The following is an 18,081-nucleotide window of genomic DNA, read 5'->3' as shown; positions in this document are numbered from 1 at the left end:
AGCATAAATTAGCTTCCAGAAATCAACCGGGGCAGATTTGTGAGGTCTGAAACTTAACAATTTAGAAAGTCCTCTTTAAGAAAAAGAACAGCTGTTATCAACATAAAATTATGGGTACTCTAAGGCCTGTATGATGTATCTGAGGATAAGCTGGAGTAGGGAGAGGAAGCTGTCTTAACTAATTTTCACTATACTAGCATACTTTTGCAAATCTTACAAAATATGTTTCATACAGAGCAACCTCTTCCCAAGGCCTTGGAAAGCACAGCGCAAGGAAAGGATCTTAACACACTTTAGCGAGACTCACGATAAACATCCCTCTGGGGTGCAGATCTTTTAGCAATATCTATCAAAATAGTCTCTTCTACAGCCACTAAAAAGAATGGGATAGACATGTAACACATGTTGGCTTGGCAGTTTCTGGGGGAGGATTTAAGTTTAAAACAAACCAAAAAAGCCCAGTAACTTGGTGAATTGTAGTCTAGTATGATTTAAGTTTTGCAAATTATAATGAGTTATAATTGTGACTCAGTTATATTTGTACATAATAATATTGTACTCAGTTTTGTATGTACATTTTAAAAATAGGTTGGAGGTACATACAAAAAACTCGGCATCAATTTTTCTGAGGAATGGAACTGAGGATGAAGAAACTTCACTTTTTGCCACGTTGACTTTTTAAATATTTGACTTTTTTTATAAGTGTCTATCACTGTTGTAGTAATTAACAAATGCAAATCTACAAAACAAAACAAACAAAACAGTAAGGTTCGTCAGTAAAGGACTTAGAAGTCATGCTTACTCCATGTTAACTGCCTACTGTGCTCAGCATGGCAGAGATCACTGCCTTGCAGAATGAGAAAAAGGTAGTAGAATCCCTGATTGCAAAGGATAGTTAGGGGGGGAAACAAAAGATAAGTTCAGCACGTTAAAAGTGACTGGGAAAATGATCCTTTCAGAGTTGGATGACACAGGCACACAGACAAAAATTTTATACAGAATTTTACTCAAGACCATTCACGGACTCTAAGCGTAGGATTTCTTTTTTATTTAGAGATTTCTAAAAGAGATGTTCTGATTATTCAAAGACTCTCTACTCAGAAATGCCAAAATGTGAGAAATCAACATGAGGACCACAGCAGAAGGAAACAGAGAATGGAGAAGGGAACCAGGCAGCAATTCAACAAATATTCCTTGGGCATCTCTGCGCTACCAGAGGTATGGAGGAACCCAGTGACTGCTTGAAAGGAATGTTCTGGTTACTCCACTCCAGTGATTCGCTAGGCGCTGATCAGCCGTCCAGATTTTGTTAGATTTCTGGGACCAGTTTCCCACAGTTGTTTAGTCACGGCTCTGTGCTCCGTGACTAAACAACTGAGGCTCATTCTCGGTGGTCTTGGTTTTCTAATCCGTAAAATGGAAACAATGGACTAACTCTTACATTTCTTTTTAAGTCTGATTTAGGGTGAAAGGGAAAGGTGAAAGTGGCCCGAAATTAACGAGGAAAGGCGGGGGACGATCCTACAGATTCGCTGACGTGGTAGTCCTTAGGGATGCTCCTCTCCATTTTGTTTCAGGTCGCTGCGGTGAGCACCACGGGTCTGAGTGCCAGCGATGGTTTATCACGGTGACAGGAAAACACAGACCAGCAGCATCTACTCCAGCACTACTCACACTGTGAAACTCTTTTCACCGTGATGCCAGATAACTAGGTAATTCCGGAGTTAATTCTCCGTCGTTTCCAGAGTACTTGCCTCCCCAGAATTACTGGTACCGTAGGTGTTTGCACAACCAGTGAGAAGACGGCACCACCTGGAATCCTAGAGCGGACCGGAAGTGAGCGTGGCTCACCGGGCCCGGCCGGAACCTACGGGCACAGCTGCGGGTGTGTCTGCGGAACCTCCACCTGAGCTGTAGAGTGTTTCCCTCGACCCACTAGTCTGGGTTCGACAGGGTCTGAGCTCCTCAGAGGTGGGAGCTGCGGCCGAGGGAAGGGTGCATGTGCGCGGCGACAATCGGGCCTCTTCCCCAGGCAGCTTGTGAGCCCCTCTCCCTCTCCGCCCTCGCCCAGGCTGCTCCGATCTTCGTTTCCTTGCCTAGGCTCATACACCCAGGCTTTATTTAGGGCCAAAGTATCCGTCATAACCTCGGTTTTCTGTCTCGCAAGTATCTTGCCGCTCAATTTGTGACCCTGAAGCTTTAGTGAGTCGCTCTGTGCTCACTATTTCTGGTCTTTTCAGAGGATGGCTTCACTTTCAATGGAATTGCCCGAGTAACTGCCCTGTGTTGTCACGTAAACAAGTCCTTTGAAACTGAGTCTGTAGTTGTCCTGTGTTGAGTGTTTTCTTATATCAAAAACTTTCCTGACCAAGAACAAAAAAGGAGCTCAAGTAAAATCACCCATTTGCCTAGACCCCAACTGGAGAGAGCCTTTGCCTGAGCTGTCTAAGCTCGGGATGGAAGCAGTCTCTAGGGTCTTCCCAGCCTTGGCTGGCCAGGCTCCAGAAGAACAAGGGGACATTATCAAAGTAAAGGTTAAAGAAGAAGACCACACTTGGGATCAGGAATCAGCCCTACGTAGGAATTTGTCTTATACCAGGGAACTCTCTCGTCAGCGCTTCAGGCAGTTCTGCTATCAGGAGACACCTGGGCCCAGGGAGGCTCTGAGTCAACTGCGGGAACTTTGCCGTCAGTGGCTGAACCCAGAGATACATACCAAGGAGCAGATCCTGGAATTGTTGGTGCTGGAGCAGTTCCTGACCATCCTGCCTGAGGAGCTCCAGTCTTGGGTGCGGGAGCATAATCCTGAGAGTGGAGAAGAGGTGGTGACTTTGCTGGAAGATTTGGAGAGGGAGCTTGATGAACCTAGACAGCAGGTGAGAAATTGGAGGTGCCATCTTCTGTGGAGAATTTGGGTGCATGGATCCAGAATGGAGTAATGGGAGTAATTTCGCGCTGGTGGTTGGAAACCCTGGTTTGGGGCATTATTTCTTATTTGATCACTGGTGTAGATGAATAGATGCGTGCATATGAGATAACAGTTTTTGTGTATGATACAAATAATTAAATGATTTAACCAAATGGAAAAGCTTGATCTATTTTTTACATGTAGAAAATATATTTTATGTAGTGACTATGAGATTAAAGAAATATACAATAGTAAATTTTTTTTAAAAAAATTACTGTCTTTTGAAGCTATCTAGGCTCTGTTACTAATTAGCTGTGTAACCTTGGGCATATTACACCTTCTCTGGGACATTAATGTCTTCATCTGTACAATGAAAATACTAATTGCATGATTTCCTTGGTTCTTTTCAGTATCTAGAGTTGGTATGTAAAATGTTTTGAGCTCAAAATTATTTTTAGAAGAATTTTAAAAGCTTTTTGCCATTACAGTGGAGTTGTTTCTAAAGGAGTATATTTGCCTTCTTTGACAGTAATTTTAGAACATTATGGATATTGCCAGACATTCTTATATTTTTTAGTGATACTATTCATACATTGATCTGAACTCTTTCAGAATGTGAACCCTTTATGTATACAGTCTGATCTGTTAAAAACACATGTTTCTGGAATGCAAAATCTTTAAAAATGAGGTCAGTATGCCGGAAATGAGTCAGTATAATGCTGAAATTGTGTAAGTTCATGTATCAGTTTTCCCAGCAAGTTGATGTTTGGGGCCACCAGGTGGGAGTAGCTGAATTCAGAGTATCTGATTTAGCTGAGCACAGCAAGTCCTGAATACATACAGTACTGTACATAATTCCCATTTGCCCCCACATCCTTCCTCTGGCTGTCTTGGAAGCACTTATTTACATTGTTCCCTCCCATCTTTGTGTATTTTTTGCTAAAGTTTTTTGTATTCCAGAAAAGGAGCAAGCAGAGGGTTTTGCAAGTGCCATAGAAGTGTGCTTGTGATAAAATTTCTGCTAGTGAGTATAAAAGAAGAAAAGCTTTAACAATTGAAGACAAGTTTGAAACTATACAGTGTTTTGAAAGAAAAGAAACTGTGAGATTGGTCATGCAACTGGCATAAAGGAGTAAATGTATGTACAATTAGAGACAATGATGGGAAAAATAAAATTATCTAGCTGGAACAACTGCCAGTGTTATGAAATCTGTTGGAACAAGGAATAAGGAAATGGAGGAAATGGAGCATTTGTTAAGTGTGTGGATTGAATACCAAACAAGGAAGCAATCCAATGCAGTCTTTCTCAGAGTTAAAGAAAATATCTTCACAATGTATGGAGACATTAAGAAAAAAAGATGGAAGTCCCGCAGAAGTGCCTTCATTTAGTGGAAGTAGTGCCTGGTTTAGTATCTTCAAGAACTACTGTACTTTCCACAGTGTTAAACTGTCTGTGCAGACGAGGCTGTAAGTGCAGATGAAGAAGGTGCAAAGACATTTTCCCCTCATTAAGAAATTAGATTGATAAGGAAGGCCATCCCCTGGCTCAGATTTTTACTTTTTATGAAACCAGTCTCTACTGGAAGCAGATGCCCTCAAGGGGATATGTGGAGAATTTGGATGCATTGATCCAGAATGGAGTAAGCAGGACTGGAAGTACTCTAGAAACACACTGTGGGGTTTAAGGCTACAAAGGATCAACTGATGGTGATGCTGGGTGCAAATGCCAGTGGAATTTTAAAGCTAAAGCCTGTGATTATCATTCTGCCAATCTATAAGCTTTAAAATGAATTGTAAAGACTAGCCTTGGTGCCTACTACAGGTCTAGCAAGAGAGACTGGATGACAGGGCAGATATTTTCTGATCTTTTGGGTGATTTTTTTGTAGATTAAAAAAATAAAACATTGCAAGAGAAAAAAATTGTCTTTTAAAATTCTTATAATTCTCAGTGATACACCAAGCCACCCTCCAGTAGTCACTGAGCTTTCCTCAAATATCACAGTTCTCATTTTACCTCCCAATACAACTTCTTTACTGCAGCCCCTTAATCATGGTGTGATTACAATCTTTAAAGCTTATTATTTAAAGCAAACGTTCAAGATATTGATTGCCTATACAGGGGGTGACAGTGCCCTAACATTTTTTGAATTCTGTAAATGATTCAACATTAAACTTCTTATTGATATTATTGTAGAGGCCTGGAATGATTTCACAAAAGCCTGTTTGCACGGGGTGTGATATACAATTCTCCCTGATTTAATTTATGATTCCAAAGCCTTTGAGCCTTCAGAAGATCTCCCCAAAACCAACCCAAGCTGTATCGCTCTTGCAAAGGGGGTTGGATTTGAAGAAGTTGCTAGTGAGGATAATGCGGAGCTGCTGCAATCTGACACACAGGATCTTTCTACAGAAGAGCTGCAAGTTAGTTGCTGAGGCACAAATGGAAGGTGTGGAGGAAGAAGAACATGCAGTTCCGCAAGCTACAAGCTGCCTCCCAAGAGCTTTTCACTTCTCAGTTATCTTCTGCTTCAAGTATGATAGAGAAGCAGTTGGAGTAGATAAAAGATAATGACTACAATGCAGAACGCAGCATGATTTCACTTCATGACATAAAGCCCTAATTGGACCCATATAAACAGCTTCTTTATGAAAGAAGGAAAGTGTTAAAACAGCAAACACTGGGTATCTTTTTATAAGCCAGTGTCAAATAAATAAAAACAAGATGATAAATGGGAACCCACATCATGTTTCTTGTAGTATCACTATATCCAAGGGTGGAAGAATATAACATCAAATGTTCAAGCGTCTTCACTTGGACTTTTGATGATTATATCTTTCCACCTTTGAATTGTTGTTGTTGTTGTTGTTTGTTTGTTTGTTTGTTTTGAGACAGAGTCTCGCTCTGTCCCCTGGGCTGCAGTGTAGTGGCACGATCTCGGCTCACTGCAAGCTCTGCCTCCGGGGTTCAGTCATTCTCCTGCCTCAGCCTCCCGCGTAGCTGGGACTACAGGCGCCCGCCACCACGCCCGGCTAATTTTTAGTAGATACAAGGTTTCACCGTGTTAACCAGGATGGTCTCAGTCTCCTGACCTCGTGATCCGCCCACCTCGGCCTCCCAAAGTGTTGGGAATACAGGCGTGAGCCACCGTGCCAGACCCACCTTTGAATTTTTGATGATTATATCCTTCCACCCTTGCCTCGCCCTTTCCTCACACTTGTTTCTAACAAGATAACATCACCTTTCTAAGGTAAAATCCTATACTTAAAGTAAGATTTATTAATGTCTTATATTTTTACTAGAGTTGTTATAGTGTTTTTTATTTTATTTTATTTTATTTTATTTTTATTTTTATTTTTTGAGACGGAGTCTCACTCTGTCCCCAGGCAGGAGTGCAGTGGCGGGATCTTGGCTCACTGCAACCTCTGCCTCCCTGGTACAAGCGATTCTCCTGCCTCAGCCTCCTAAGTAGCTGGGATTTACAGGCAAGCGCCACCACGCCCAGCTAATTTTTGTATTTTTAGTAGAGACGTGGCTTCACCATGTTGGCCAGGATGGTCTCGATCTCTTGATCTCATGATCCGCCCGCGTCAGCCTCCCAAAGTGCTGGGAGTACAGGCGTGAGCCACCGTGCGCCAGCCGGGAGTTGTTATAGTTTTAATAATGCTCTAGTGACAAAGTTGTGTAGGTGTTAAAATAGTCCACCCTTTAACCGTATTTTCTCCATAAATCCTGTCACTTTTCTGCAGTTTTGCAGAAAGCATGTTTTTTTAATACATTCATATGTTATGTTGCAGCACAAATGCCTATATAAGCAGTTTCTCACGTCTAGTCAGCACACCCTTTTCTCTTTGCTTTAAATAACAAATACTGTAGTTTTTTTCCCCCTTAAGATATGCCTGTTACTTTAGAATAGGGGTATCCAATCTTTTGGCTTCCCTGGGCCATATTGGAAGAATAATTGTCTTGGGCCACACTAAAATACACTAACACTAACGATTGCTGATGAGCTTAAAAAAAAATCACAAAACAATCTTACAATGTTTTAAGAAAGTTTACAAGATTGTGTTGGGCCACATTCAGAACTGTCCTGGGCTGCAAGTGGCCTGCAGGCTGCAGGGTGGACAAGCTTGCTTTAAAATTTCCCCTTCTAGCTTTGTTGAAAAATGTAGCTTCTGGTAGGACTTGGTGTTTGGTCAGTTCCTTGGGTATTGTTCAGGTTATACGCTGATCATGTTTGATAGTTTTTTTAATGTGGTCAGAGTTATAAATATCTCTTAGTGTTGTTGAATATCAAGTTTGTATAAATGTTTCTCATTTTTCTTGTTTTTGTGTGATTTCCCCCACAGGGGAAATACCACTGGCAGACACTTTTAGCTGCCAACCCAGTGTCTATTCTACCCTTCTTTCTTCCCGACAAAATGTTGGTTTTGTTCATACTGGCAATATATCTAATTAAATTCTTTTCCAGGCTTCCTTGTTCTAGAGTTAACTATGCAACAGAATTCTGGCCAGGGAGAAATAAGCATATTTCGGGGAGGAGGTTCCTGGGGAAGCTTTTATTTTCCTGATGGGATAGGGGAGATTACTTTAGTTTCACCTTTTCTCACTTCCAGTCTTGAACACTAATATGATATCTGGCCATCTTGTGACCATTAAGTGATGGTAAGCATGAGGCCAAATGCTAGTGTTAAAAGTGACAGAGCAGAAATATGAAGACAGCTAGGGTCCCTGAAAAACTGTTAGATAAATGAGTTGGTGCCAGCAACTACCTTCTTCTAGGCTTCTTGTTATGTAACAAAAATAAACCCCTATTTGTTTGTGCCACTGTAAGTTAGATGTTCTAATTTATTGGAAATATGTGCATTTCTAATGAACACAGCAATATTTACTCTACCATATTACAACCAAAAGTTTCTTTCCAGCATTTTTATTTATTTATTTGAGATGGAATCTCACTCTGTCACCCAGGCTGGAGTGCAGTGGCACGATCTTGGCTCACTGCAACCTCCACCTCCCAGGCTCAAGCAATCTGCCCTCTTCAGCCTCCTGAGTAGCTGGGACCACAGATATGTGCTACCATGCCTGGCTAATTTTTTGTATTTTGGGCAGTGATGAGGTTTCACTATGTTGCCCAGGCTGGTCTCGAACTCCTGAGCTCAAGCAATCCTCCCACCTCGGCCTCCCAAAGTGCTGAGATTACAGATGTCAGCTACTGCACTCAGCTTCTTTCCAGCGTTAAAAAAAATCAAACCCAGGAATTGAATACTGAAAGACTAATGACTGTCATGACCAATTTGAAGTAACTTCAGTTTTGTAATTTATTACCACTACCCAAGGTACTCTTCAAACTTCTGTGGTAGAGGCAGAAGTGGAGTTCCTCCCGGTTCTAAGACCAGGCCCACCCATTTTGGTCTAGTCCAGCTGGTGGAAAAGTAGAGGAATCAAGAGGCTAGATTTGTGTTTGTGCTTGGGGGGTGGGGGGGTGGGGGAGAGTCAGTGAATAATTCAGCACAATGAACCATATCCATATTTTGTTTCTTAGTTGCTCCAAAAGCTGGGATTGTGTATACTAACATTACAGAATTGATACATTGTTTAATTATAAACAGCAGGTGGCCCTCTTTCACAGATTCTGTTTCTGGCAGTTATGCAAAGATTTAGACAAATTGAAATGCATGCTATTATATTATACAAAGCAATTTACATAAGATACCTTATTAAGCTCAGAGAAGGGAAAAACATACCAAAGGGAACTGGCTTAACCATTTTATGAATTTTGAGAAAATGATTTTTTGAAATGTGCTTTGCACAGTTTAAGAATTTTTTTTTTTTTTTTTTTTGAGACGGAGTCTCGCTCTGTCGTGCAGTGGCATGATCTCAACTCACTGCAACCTCTGCCTCCTGAGTTCAAATGATCCTCCTGCCTCAGCCTCCTGAGTAGCTGGGACTACAGGCGTGCACCACCTCGTCTGGCTAATTTTTGTGTTTTTAGTAGAGATGGGGTTTCATCATGTTGGCTAAGCTGGTCCCGAACTCGTTACCTCAGGTGATGCATCCACCTTGGCCTCCTTTTATTAGTCCCAAAATGCTGGGATTACAGGCATGAGCCACCATGCCCGGCAAGAATAAATTTATAATGTGGTATCCAAGTTGGAGGAAAGGAGCATGACACAGAATCTTAAATCCCAACATGATATTCTAATAATATGTAGGCTTTCTTCTCCTCCTATGTTATTGGATATTCCCTTTTAGAATATTCTGGTTTATGTGCAATTTTGGGATTCACTATCCATGGACATTTTCCAACTCGATGTAGCGTAAGTGTAACCATTAATAACTCTGTAATCCTTTAACAATTTGTACATTTTCTTAGGCCTGGTGAATCTGCATTATTAATAGTAGAGACAGGGTTTCTCCATGTTGGCCAGGCTGCTCTCAAACTCCTGACCTCAGGTGATCCACCTGCCTCGACCTCCCAAAGTGCTGGGATTACAGGCATGAGCCACTGCGCCCAGCCCAATATTTACTTTTAATTAACCACACTGAAACTCATTTACAATTTTTTTCAGTCATCACGGCTTAGGAGATATTTATTTAATGTGCTTTCATTGTTATTCCCAGAAACAGAAACCAAAGGGATGCGTTTTAACTCCTGTCCTATAGAGACATCAGTTTCTGTTGTATGGCTCTGGCTTTATTAGTCCCAGCATTTTTCATTTCTCTTCATGTTTTATCTTGTACTTAAGAATTAAGTAAAGACTGATTTTTTTCTTCTTACATTCTATTTTAGTGGAAGAATACAAGTTTAGCTATGACAAACTACAATTATTTGTATTGTTTACCAAATGCACCTACTTGTCCACAGGTCTCACAGGGCACATATGGGCAGGAAGTTTCTATGGAAGAAATGATCCCTCTGGATTCTGCAAAGGAGTCTTTAGGCACCCAGCTTCAGTCTATGGAAGATAGAATGGAATGTGAATCTCCAGAGCCACACCCACTTCAAGATAATGGTGAGAATAATTTAGTTCTAAGAAAGAAGGTGAGACTTGGGAGAATGAAGGGTCTAGTATTGAAAGTTATCAAACCTCATTCCATTTCAGCTTCTACTGAATGTATTAATAGTTGAAGGAAAAGCCAATCAGTATAGTGTAATGTTATTAAGGGAGTTGAATTAAAACAGTCAGATAATAATGTCAAAAATACTTGAACACAAGATTTTTCATGGATACTTTGTAATGAAGTTAGTAAGTACCTGTGGATAAATCAGATACCTCTGTATGTAAATACTGAGCACTTGTCAGTGTAGTCATGGGTCCCATTGCTGTAGCCTCTGACCACAATTTTTGTCACATAATGACTGTGTATACATTGGAAATACTATTTGGAAATTCCACCTTAGAATATGGAATTTCTGAAGTCTATGTTTATTAGTGTTCTAAGGTCTGTTATTGGTATAATGTATAGTAGAGGTGGAGTCTGGCCTGGTTCTGGAACAGCTATCTTTTCCATTTAAAAAGGATTAGGTAAAATGGATACAATGTTTTTCTCCTCTTATAGCCCTAACAATTTTCTTAGACATTGATATTGATTCTACAAACTTCTGGGGCTCATATTTTCCTGGTTCTCTTGACATTGCCCTGTATTTCTTCTTCTAATTCATTCTTGTTTATTTTCCTTCCCTGCTTCTAGTTCTATAGCATGGCACAAAATGGATCAGCATGGAAAGAAATGCTATCCATAGGATGGTCTTTTTCAGTCACATTTTGAGATAGCACTTACCATTATTGTTATTTTATTATAAAGTTAATTAACAATTTTCTATTGAACACTAGATGTAGTAACGTGTTAGATAATGTGAAAGATACTAGAGAAATAAGTGATCTCTGTTTCTTTAGAAACTTACAGTCTTGTTGCATCTACCTATAAAACAGTTAAAGAAAAAACTGCGATAGTGCTAACTTGTGTTATAAATAGATAATGATTTTCAGGAAAGGAAAACTCACTGTGAGTTTAAATTTAATGATCAAAGAAGCCTTACTGGAACAATTGAGAGTTAAATGAGGCCAAACCACACAGTAACATATCATTAATTTTAACCTAGTTTTAGAAAATATAAACATTTTAGATGATTTAAATTTAGTAGTTCATTACTGCTACAGAACCAAACAGGGGTTCACTTGCCTGGCACAGGAAAGCCAAACATCCACATCAACAGGAGAAAAGAGGGCATTTATTTGCAGAGTGTCAAGCAAGGAGAATTGGGCCCCTCAAAATTAACACCCAGTTTCCCCGATGGTTTGCAAGTAAAGTTTTTTTAAAAGAAGGGAGTCAGAGGTTACAAGCAAAGTCATAAATCAACACGTGGACACTGTACATTATTTTGACCTAAAAAGGTAGGATGGACATCTCAGAGAAGGGGCTTACAGGTCATAGGTAGATTCAAAGATTTTTTGATTTGCAATTGGTTAAGGAGGCAAAGCTTTGTCTAAAAATTTGGGATCAGCAGAAAAAAAGGTTAGCTCTGGCTTGTGGGTGTGACTTCTTCCAAGCCCCACAGGAAGAACTTTAGAACAAAGCAGCGGTTGGAGTTCAGTCCTCAGTTCCCCATTATCTGAGGTCTTCAGACCAGTGGATCCATTTGGTGGAGGTATGGGTTTCTGAAAAACAACTTAGGGATATATGTTAAGATGCTATCTTTAGTTAATATAGGGAACATCTCATGACTAACTTTTTTGGATGTTGTTTTAAGGTATTACCTTCTTGTTTATCAAGTTGCTCATTTACTTCTTAAAGATAGTTAGATGCCTGGAATTTCCCTTGAAGGAACTCAAGATTTTCTGTTATTACCATGCTTGGGGTTAGGGGTGGCTGACAGGCCCCTAAGAGGGGTCCCTGCTCTGTCTCACTATTTGGTATGCAAATTGATAGTATAAATGATGTTGACTTGAGTGAAAGTATTTTTCCAAGCAACTATAAAACTATCTAGAGATGTTATGCTAATTCCAAATTATTATTTTTTACTTTTTCCAAAATAGTTTTTTTCCTTAACACTTAGCCAAATTTGAAGTATTCTTAGTGTTTCTGTTATTATGAGTATTCTAGAAATTTATTTTAATAAGCTTTATTAAGTCAGAAATTTTTCACTGATTTTGACTCATCCAGTACTCTTATTAAAATTAGTAATGAAGCTATTTGTATTGAGTTTGTAGTCAATAGCCCTAAAAGAGAGCTGATATGAATATATTAGGTTGGAACTTACTCCTCAAATGTTGATGTAATAGCTAACCTGACTGAATAAAAGAGAAAATGTGTAGTGTGGAGATTTTTTAAAAAATCTATTATTGTCTTGCTGAGGTTCCTCCAAAAAAAAAAAGTCTGAGACCGGGTGTGGTGGCTCACGCCTGTAATCCCAGCATTTTAGGAGGCCAAGGCAGGTGGATCATGAGGTCAGGAGATCGAGACCATCCTGGCTAACACAGTGAAACCCCGTCTCTACTAAAAATACAAAAAAAAAAAAAGTCTTTGCATAGTAAACAAACAAGTAAATGTTAATTTGCATCCTATTTTACATAAAACAGTGCTTCAATCCTGAAAACTGCTCTGGAAATTCATGTCCTGGCTTTCTGCTCTTTATTGTTTGAAACTTTTTGTTATTGGCTGAAGTTTCATTTACGCTCTTCATTCCACCAAGGTTGGATTCCTTAATCAAAATGGTATCCCCCTGGCCTGGTGCAGTAACTCACGCCTGTAATCCTAGCACTTTGGGAGGCTGAGGCTGGCAGGCAGATTGCTTGAGACCAGGAGTTCAAGACCAGTCTGGCCAACATGGTGAAACCCCATCTCTACTAAAAATAAAAACATTAGTCAAGTGTCATGGTGCACACCTGTAGTCCCAGCTACTCGGGAGGCTGAGATAGGAGAATTGCTTGAATCTAGGAGGCAGAAGTTGCAGTGAGCTGAGATTGTGCCACTGCACTCTAGCCTGGGCAACAGAGTGAGACTCTGTCTCAAAAAAGAAAGAAAATGGTATCCCCTTTTGTGAGTCCATATTCCCTACTTCTACCTCAAGCACTACTGGCTCCTTTGGCAATACATGTCTTTTAAATTATATTCCTGAATATTCTAATTGATTTTTTTCCTTTGTTTTTAGGGTCATTTTTGTGGTTTTCCATGATGTCTCAAAGCATGGGTGGTGATAACCTCAGTAGCTTAGATACTAATGAAGCAGAAATTGAACCAGAAAACATGAGAGAAAAGTTCTTCAGAAGCTTAGCAAGGTTACTGGAAAACAAAAGTAATAATACTAAGATATTTTCTAAAGCAAAGTACTGTCAGTTGATAAAGGAAGTGAAAGAAGCTAAAGCTAAGGCGAAAAAGGAATCAGTTGACTACCGTCGCTTGGCTAGATTTGATGTTATCCTTGTACAAGGAAATGAGAAGCTAATTGAGGCTGTAAATGGGGAAACAGATAAAATACGGTATTACTTACACAGTGAGGACTTATTTGACATTCTGCATAATACACATCTCAGCATTGGACATGGTGGACGTACTCGCATGGAGAAAGAGTTACAAGCGAAATACAAGAACATCACAAAAGAAGTTATAATGCTGTATCTGACCCTCTGTAAACCATGCCAACAGAAAAATTCAAAACTCAAGAAGGTTCTAACATCAAAATCAATTAAGGAAGTTAGTTCAAGATGCCAAGTAGATCTTATAGACATGCAGTTGAATCCTGATGGGGAGTACAGATTTATTTTGCATTATCAAGATCTCTGTACAAAGTTAACTTTTTTGCGGTCATTAAAGTCTAAAAGGCCTACGGAAGTTGCACATGCTCTTTTAGATATATTTACAATTATTGGAGCACCCAGTGTCCTACAATCTGACAATGGGAGGGAATTTTCAAGCCAGGTTGTCAGTGAACTCAGTAATATTTGGCCAGAATTGAAAATTGTCCATGGGAAGTCTCAGACCTGCCAAAGCCAGAGTTCTGCAGAACAAACTGAGGATGTCCGAAGGAGGATTTTCTCCTGGATGCAAACTAACAACTCATCACACTGGACTGAATTTTTGTGGTTCATTCAGATGTCCCAAAATCAGCCCTATCACAGAAGCATGCAACAGACTCCATGTGAAAGTGCATTTAGCTCTGAAGCTAAACTGGGCTTGTCCCATTCTCAGCTAACTGAAGAACTTGTTGCCAGCTCGCATACAGAAAATGAATTAGATCAGGCTGACAAAGAGTTAGAAAATACTTTAAGAGCCCAGTATGAAGAAAACATTGAGACTGGAACAGACAGTAGTGATATTGAAGAGAATCTTTCTGTCACTCCTAAGGTGGCTGAAAAAAGCCCTGCTGAGAGCAGACTAAGATTTTTATCCTGTGTAGTTTGTGAAAAAGAATGCACAGGTGTTAATAGTTGTATATCATGTGATGGAAATATCCATGCAATTTGTGGAGTGCCCTCTCAACATGGGACTGAGGGCTGTGGTCAGCAAATAACTTGTAGCCTTTGCTATGAAACCAGCACAATGAAAAGGAAACATGATGAGATTCAAAGAAGTTTGCCTGTTAAACCTTCCAAAATGCTAAAGCCATCAGGGACACCATTTTCACCAGACAAAGTAGGAGATTGGGTAAGATTGAATATCTGCTGTAGATGAAAGCAGGGGAAGAATCTCATTACAGTGTACTGTGAATAAGTGTTGTGTGACAAGGTATATGAAAGCACATTTTTATTACCTTGGATATATTTCCCCCAAAGAAGGCCTAATTACTTTTAGTGCTTCTTCTCTTTTTTTCCAAGTTGGAAGTTGTAAAGTTGTAACCGTGAATCCTGCCTTTTTTATTATTCTAGGGGTGATGAACAGTATCTCTTTTACTCCTTTTTGATGTCACACACTTCTTGGGGGAATGAGAAAGCTAAGATTGAGGGAATAAATAGTGTGGATGCTGGTATGTTTCTACAGAGAATGAGTTTGGTAACAGATGAATTTAGCGTTTCTCTGTTTCAATCATGTGAGTTTGGGTTCGGGGTAAGCTAAGAAAGGACATTTCAAATCAAGTGAAGAAGTATTTGTAGGGGTAGGGGATGATAAATTTGCTTGGAAGATATGGGTTTGTGTTGGGAAAGACTTCAGTTTGGGAATTTAAATGGAGAGCATGAAATAGAACCAAAAAAATTTAAAATCAATAGGCTTTATGAAGTAGGGTTAATGTTTTGAAATATGGAGGTTACTTATGACTTAAACTAGTGGTACGCAACGTGTGATCAGTAGAGCAGTACTGGTATAAAAACTCCAGTCCGTAAGGAAATCAATATAAAAATTAAGCGTAAGTATTTAGAAACCTTTATAACAATTGACATTACTGCAACATCCAAGCACATGATTAATGGACTCATCTTACTGAATAGAATATAGACCAATTTAGGTATTGTTAAACTCTCAAGGTGAGTCACGTGGTGGCAGTTACACACTAGTCAAACACAATAGGTCCCCATTACAACCTGTGATACTTTATGTTTCGTTTATCAGCCATAACCCAAAGATGTATAAAACTCTGAGAAAATATAGGCATTTATTTATTTTTATAACTTAACTTTAAAATAATTTTTTATTTTAATCAAATCTAGTTTTTAACTTGTGGTATAACACTGTTAGCTGAAGGAGGAAAGTAAAATTCATATTATTTACTTTTATTCCTAATTTCAGATGGCGAAACAAGCTTCACTGGACTTTTTTGTCAAGAAAAGACATGCCTTTTCTGAACACAGTAGTAGTAATAAAAGAAATGTTAACAATAGAAGTTATCCTGAAGAAGGGAAAACCAAAAGAGTTCATGCTAGTTTCACTCGGAAATATGATCCTTCATATATTGAGTTTGGTTTTGTAGCTGTAATTGATGGTGAAGTACTAAAACCACAGTGTATTATTTGTGGAGATGTACTGGCTAATGAAGCAATGAAACCATCAAAGCTTAAGCGACATTTATATTCAAAACATAAAGAAATAAGTTCACAACCAAAAGAATTCTTTGAAAGAAAGAGTAGTGAATTGAAAAGCCAACCAAAGCAGGTGTTCAACGTTTCTCATATAAACATTAGTGCTTTGCGGGCTTCATATAAAGTAGCACTTCCAGTTGCTAAGTCTAAAACACCATACACAATTGCTGAGACACTAGTGAAAGACTGCATCAAAGAAGTTTGCTTGGAAATGTTGGGTGAATCTGCAGCAAAGAAGGTAGCTCAGGTACCACTTTCCAATGACACCATAGCTCGACGTATTCAGGAACTGGCTAATGATATGGAAGATCAACTCATAGAACAAATAAAACTAGCAAAGTATTTTTCATTGCAACTTGATGAATGCAGAGATATTGCTAACATGATAATTCTTTTAGTCTATGTGAGGTTTGAACATGATGATGATATAAAGGAAGAGTTCTTTTTTTCAGCCTCTTTGCCTACAAACACAACTAGCTCAGAACTGTATGAAGCTGTAAAGAATTATATTGTTAACAAATGTGGTTTGGAATTTAAATTTTGTGTAGGAGTATGTTCTGATGGTGCAGCTTCAATGACAGGAAAACATTCTGAAGTGGTAACCCAGATTAAGGAACTTGCGCCAGAATGTAAAACAACACATTGCTTCATTCATCGAGAAAGTCTTGCTATGAAAAAAATATCAGCTGAACTAAATAGTGTACTTAATGATATAGTAAAAATTGTGAATTATATAAAATCTAATGCATTGAATTCAAGATTATTCTCTTTATTATGTGATAATATGGAAGCTGATCATAAGCAACTGTTACTGCATGCTGAGATACGGTGGTTATCACGGGGAAAAGTTCTGTCAAGAATGTTTGAAATACGAAATGAACTCTTAGTGTTTCTGCAAGGCAAGAGACCCATCTGGTCCCAACTTTTTAAAGATGTGAATTGGACAGCCAGACTTGCTTATTTGTCTGATATCTTCAGTGTTTTTAATGATCTTAATGCTTCTATGCAAGGGAAGAATGCAACTTATTTTTCAATGGCAGATAAAGTTGAAGGACAAAAACAGAAGTTAGAAGCTTGGAAAAACAGAATTTCTACAGATTGTTATGACATGTTTCATAATTTAACAACAATTATCAATGAAGTAGGTAATGATCTTGATATTGCACATCTGCGAAAAGTTATCAGTGAACATCTTACAAATTTGTTAGAATGTTTTGAATTTTATTTTCCATCAAAAGAAGATCCACGCATAGGAAATCTGTGGATCCAAAATCCATTTCTTTCATCAAAAGATAACTTAAATTTAACTGTAACTCTACAGGATAAGTTGTTGAAGCTGGCTACCGATGAAGGATTGAAAATCAGTTTTGAAAATACAGCATCACTTCCTTCATTTTGGATAAAAGCTAAAAATGACTATCCTGAGCTTGCTGAGATTGCTTTAAAATCGCTGCTTCTTTTCCCCTCAACATACCTCTGTGAGACCGGATTCTCTACTTTAAGTGTTATTAAAACAAAACATAGAAACAGTTTAAATATACATTATCCCCTGAGGGTAGCATTGTCATCAATCCAACCTAGATTAGACAAATTAACAAGCAAGAAGCAAGCTCACTTATCACATTAAAAGCTTTAAATATTGATATGTAAGGTATTGGTTCAAAGTATGCATATAAGCATTGAGTGTGAGGAATTTGCTATTTCACTTTAAACTTTCTGTCTAGTTACAGTTATGGAAGTATGAAAAGTTATGAGTGAAACAGCAATTTTCTATATAAATTGCCTATATGTATATTTTCAATTAAGAATGTGTACAGTTTTTATAATTCTTTTATTTTTCCTCATATTTGTCGTATTTATTAAAATATAATTTTAAATCTGTTGATTCTAATATTAAAACATTTGATCTTATATTTTGTGTCTTCTTCTTGTATTTCATTAGCATGTTAAGATTGTAGGACAACTTCAGGATGGGAGATGGTTTCTTTGAAATAGACAAGGTCAGTGAAGGGAAGTGAATTCAAAGGGGTAGGCTTAGAATTCAAATGCAGGGGACAGGTCAGTAGGGTATGAAGTTTGTTAAACTGATCCAGAGTGGTTAGGTTGGAAGTTGATGTTGTTTGTTTTGTAGGTGCATGTTTAGACAAAGCGTGTGAGTA

General features: G+C 38.7%; 1 protein-coding gene across 3 annotated transcripts in view; it reads left to right on the top strand.

Moving 5' to 3' along the window:
* Positions 1–17,833, top strand: part of SCAND3 (SCAN domain containing 3) — a 46,310-nt gene extending 28,477 nt beyond the window's left edge. For 2 of the 3 annotated variants that reach the window (XM_063605225.1, XM_063605226.1), the window contains 5 exons: positions 1,055–1,218; positions 1,578–2,876; positions 9,775–9,922; positions 13,063–14,555; positions 15,633–17,833. In XM_063605225.1, the coding sequence (XP_063461295.1) occupies positions 2,457–2,876; positions 9,775–9,922; positions 13,063–14,555; positions 15,633–17,549 (3,978 nt within the window). In that variant the 5' untranslated portion in view covers positions 1,055–1,218; positions 1,578–2,456 and the 3' untranslated portion in view covers positions 17,550–17,833. Of the gene's footprint in view, positions 1–1,027; positions 2,877–9,774; positions 9,923–13,062; positions 14,556–15,632 lie in introns of those variants that run through there. The other variant, XM_063605224.1, reaches the window with a different exon arrangement.
* Positions 17,834–18,081: the final 248 nt, after the last annotated feature.

Source organism: Pan paniscus, chromosome 5, assembly GCF_029289425.2.
Source record: "Pan paniscus chromosome 5, NHGRI_mPanPan1-v2.0_pri, whole genome shotgun sequence".
NCBI classification, from domain to species: Eukaryota; Metazoa; Chordata; class Mammalia; order Primates; family Hominidae; genus Pan; species Pan paniscus.
The sequence above is the reverse complement of the archived record's forward strand: the minus strand, read 5'-3'. Positions and strand labels throughout refer to the sequence as shown.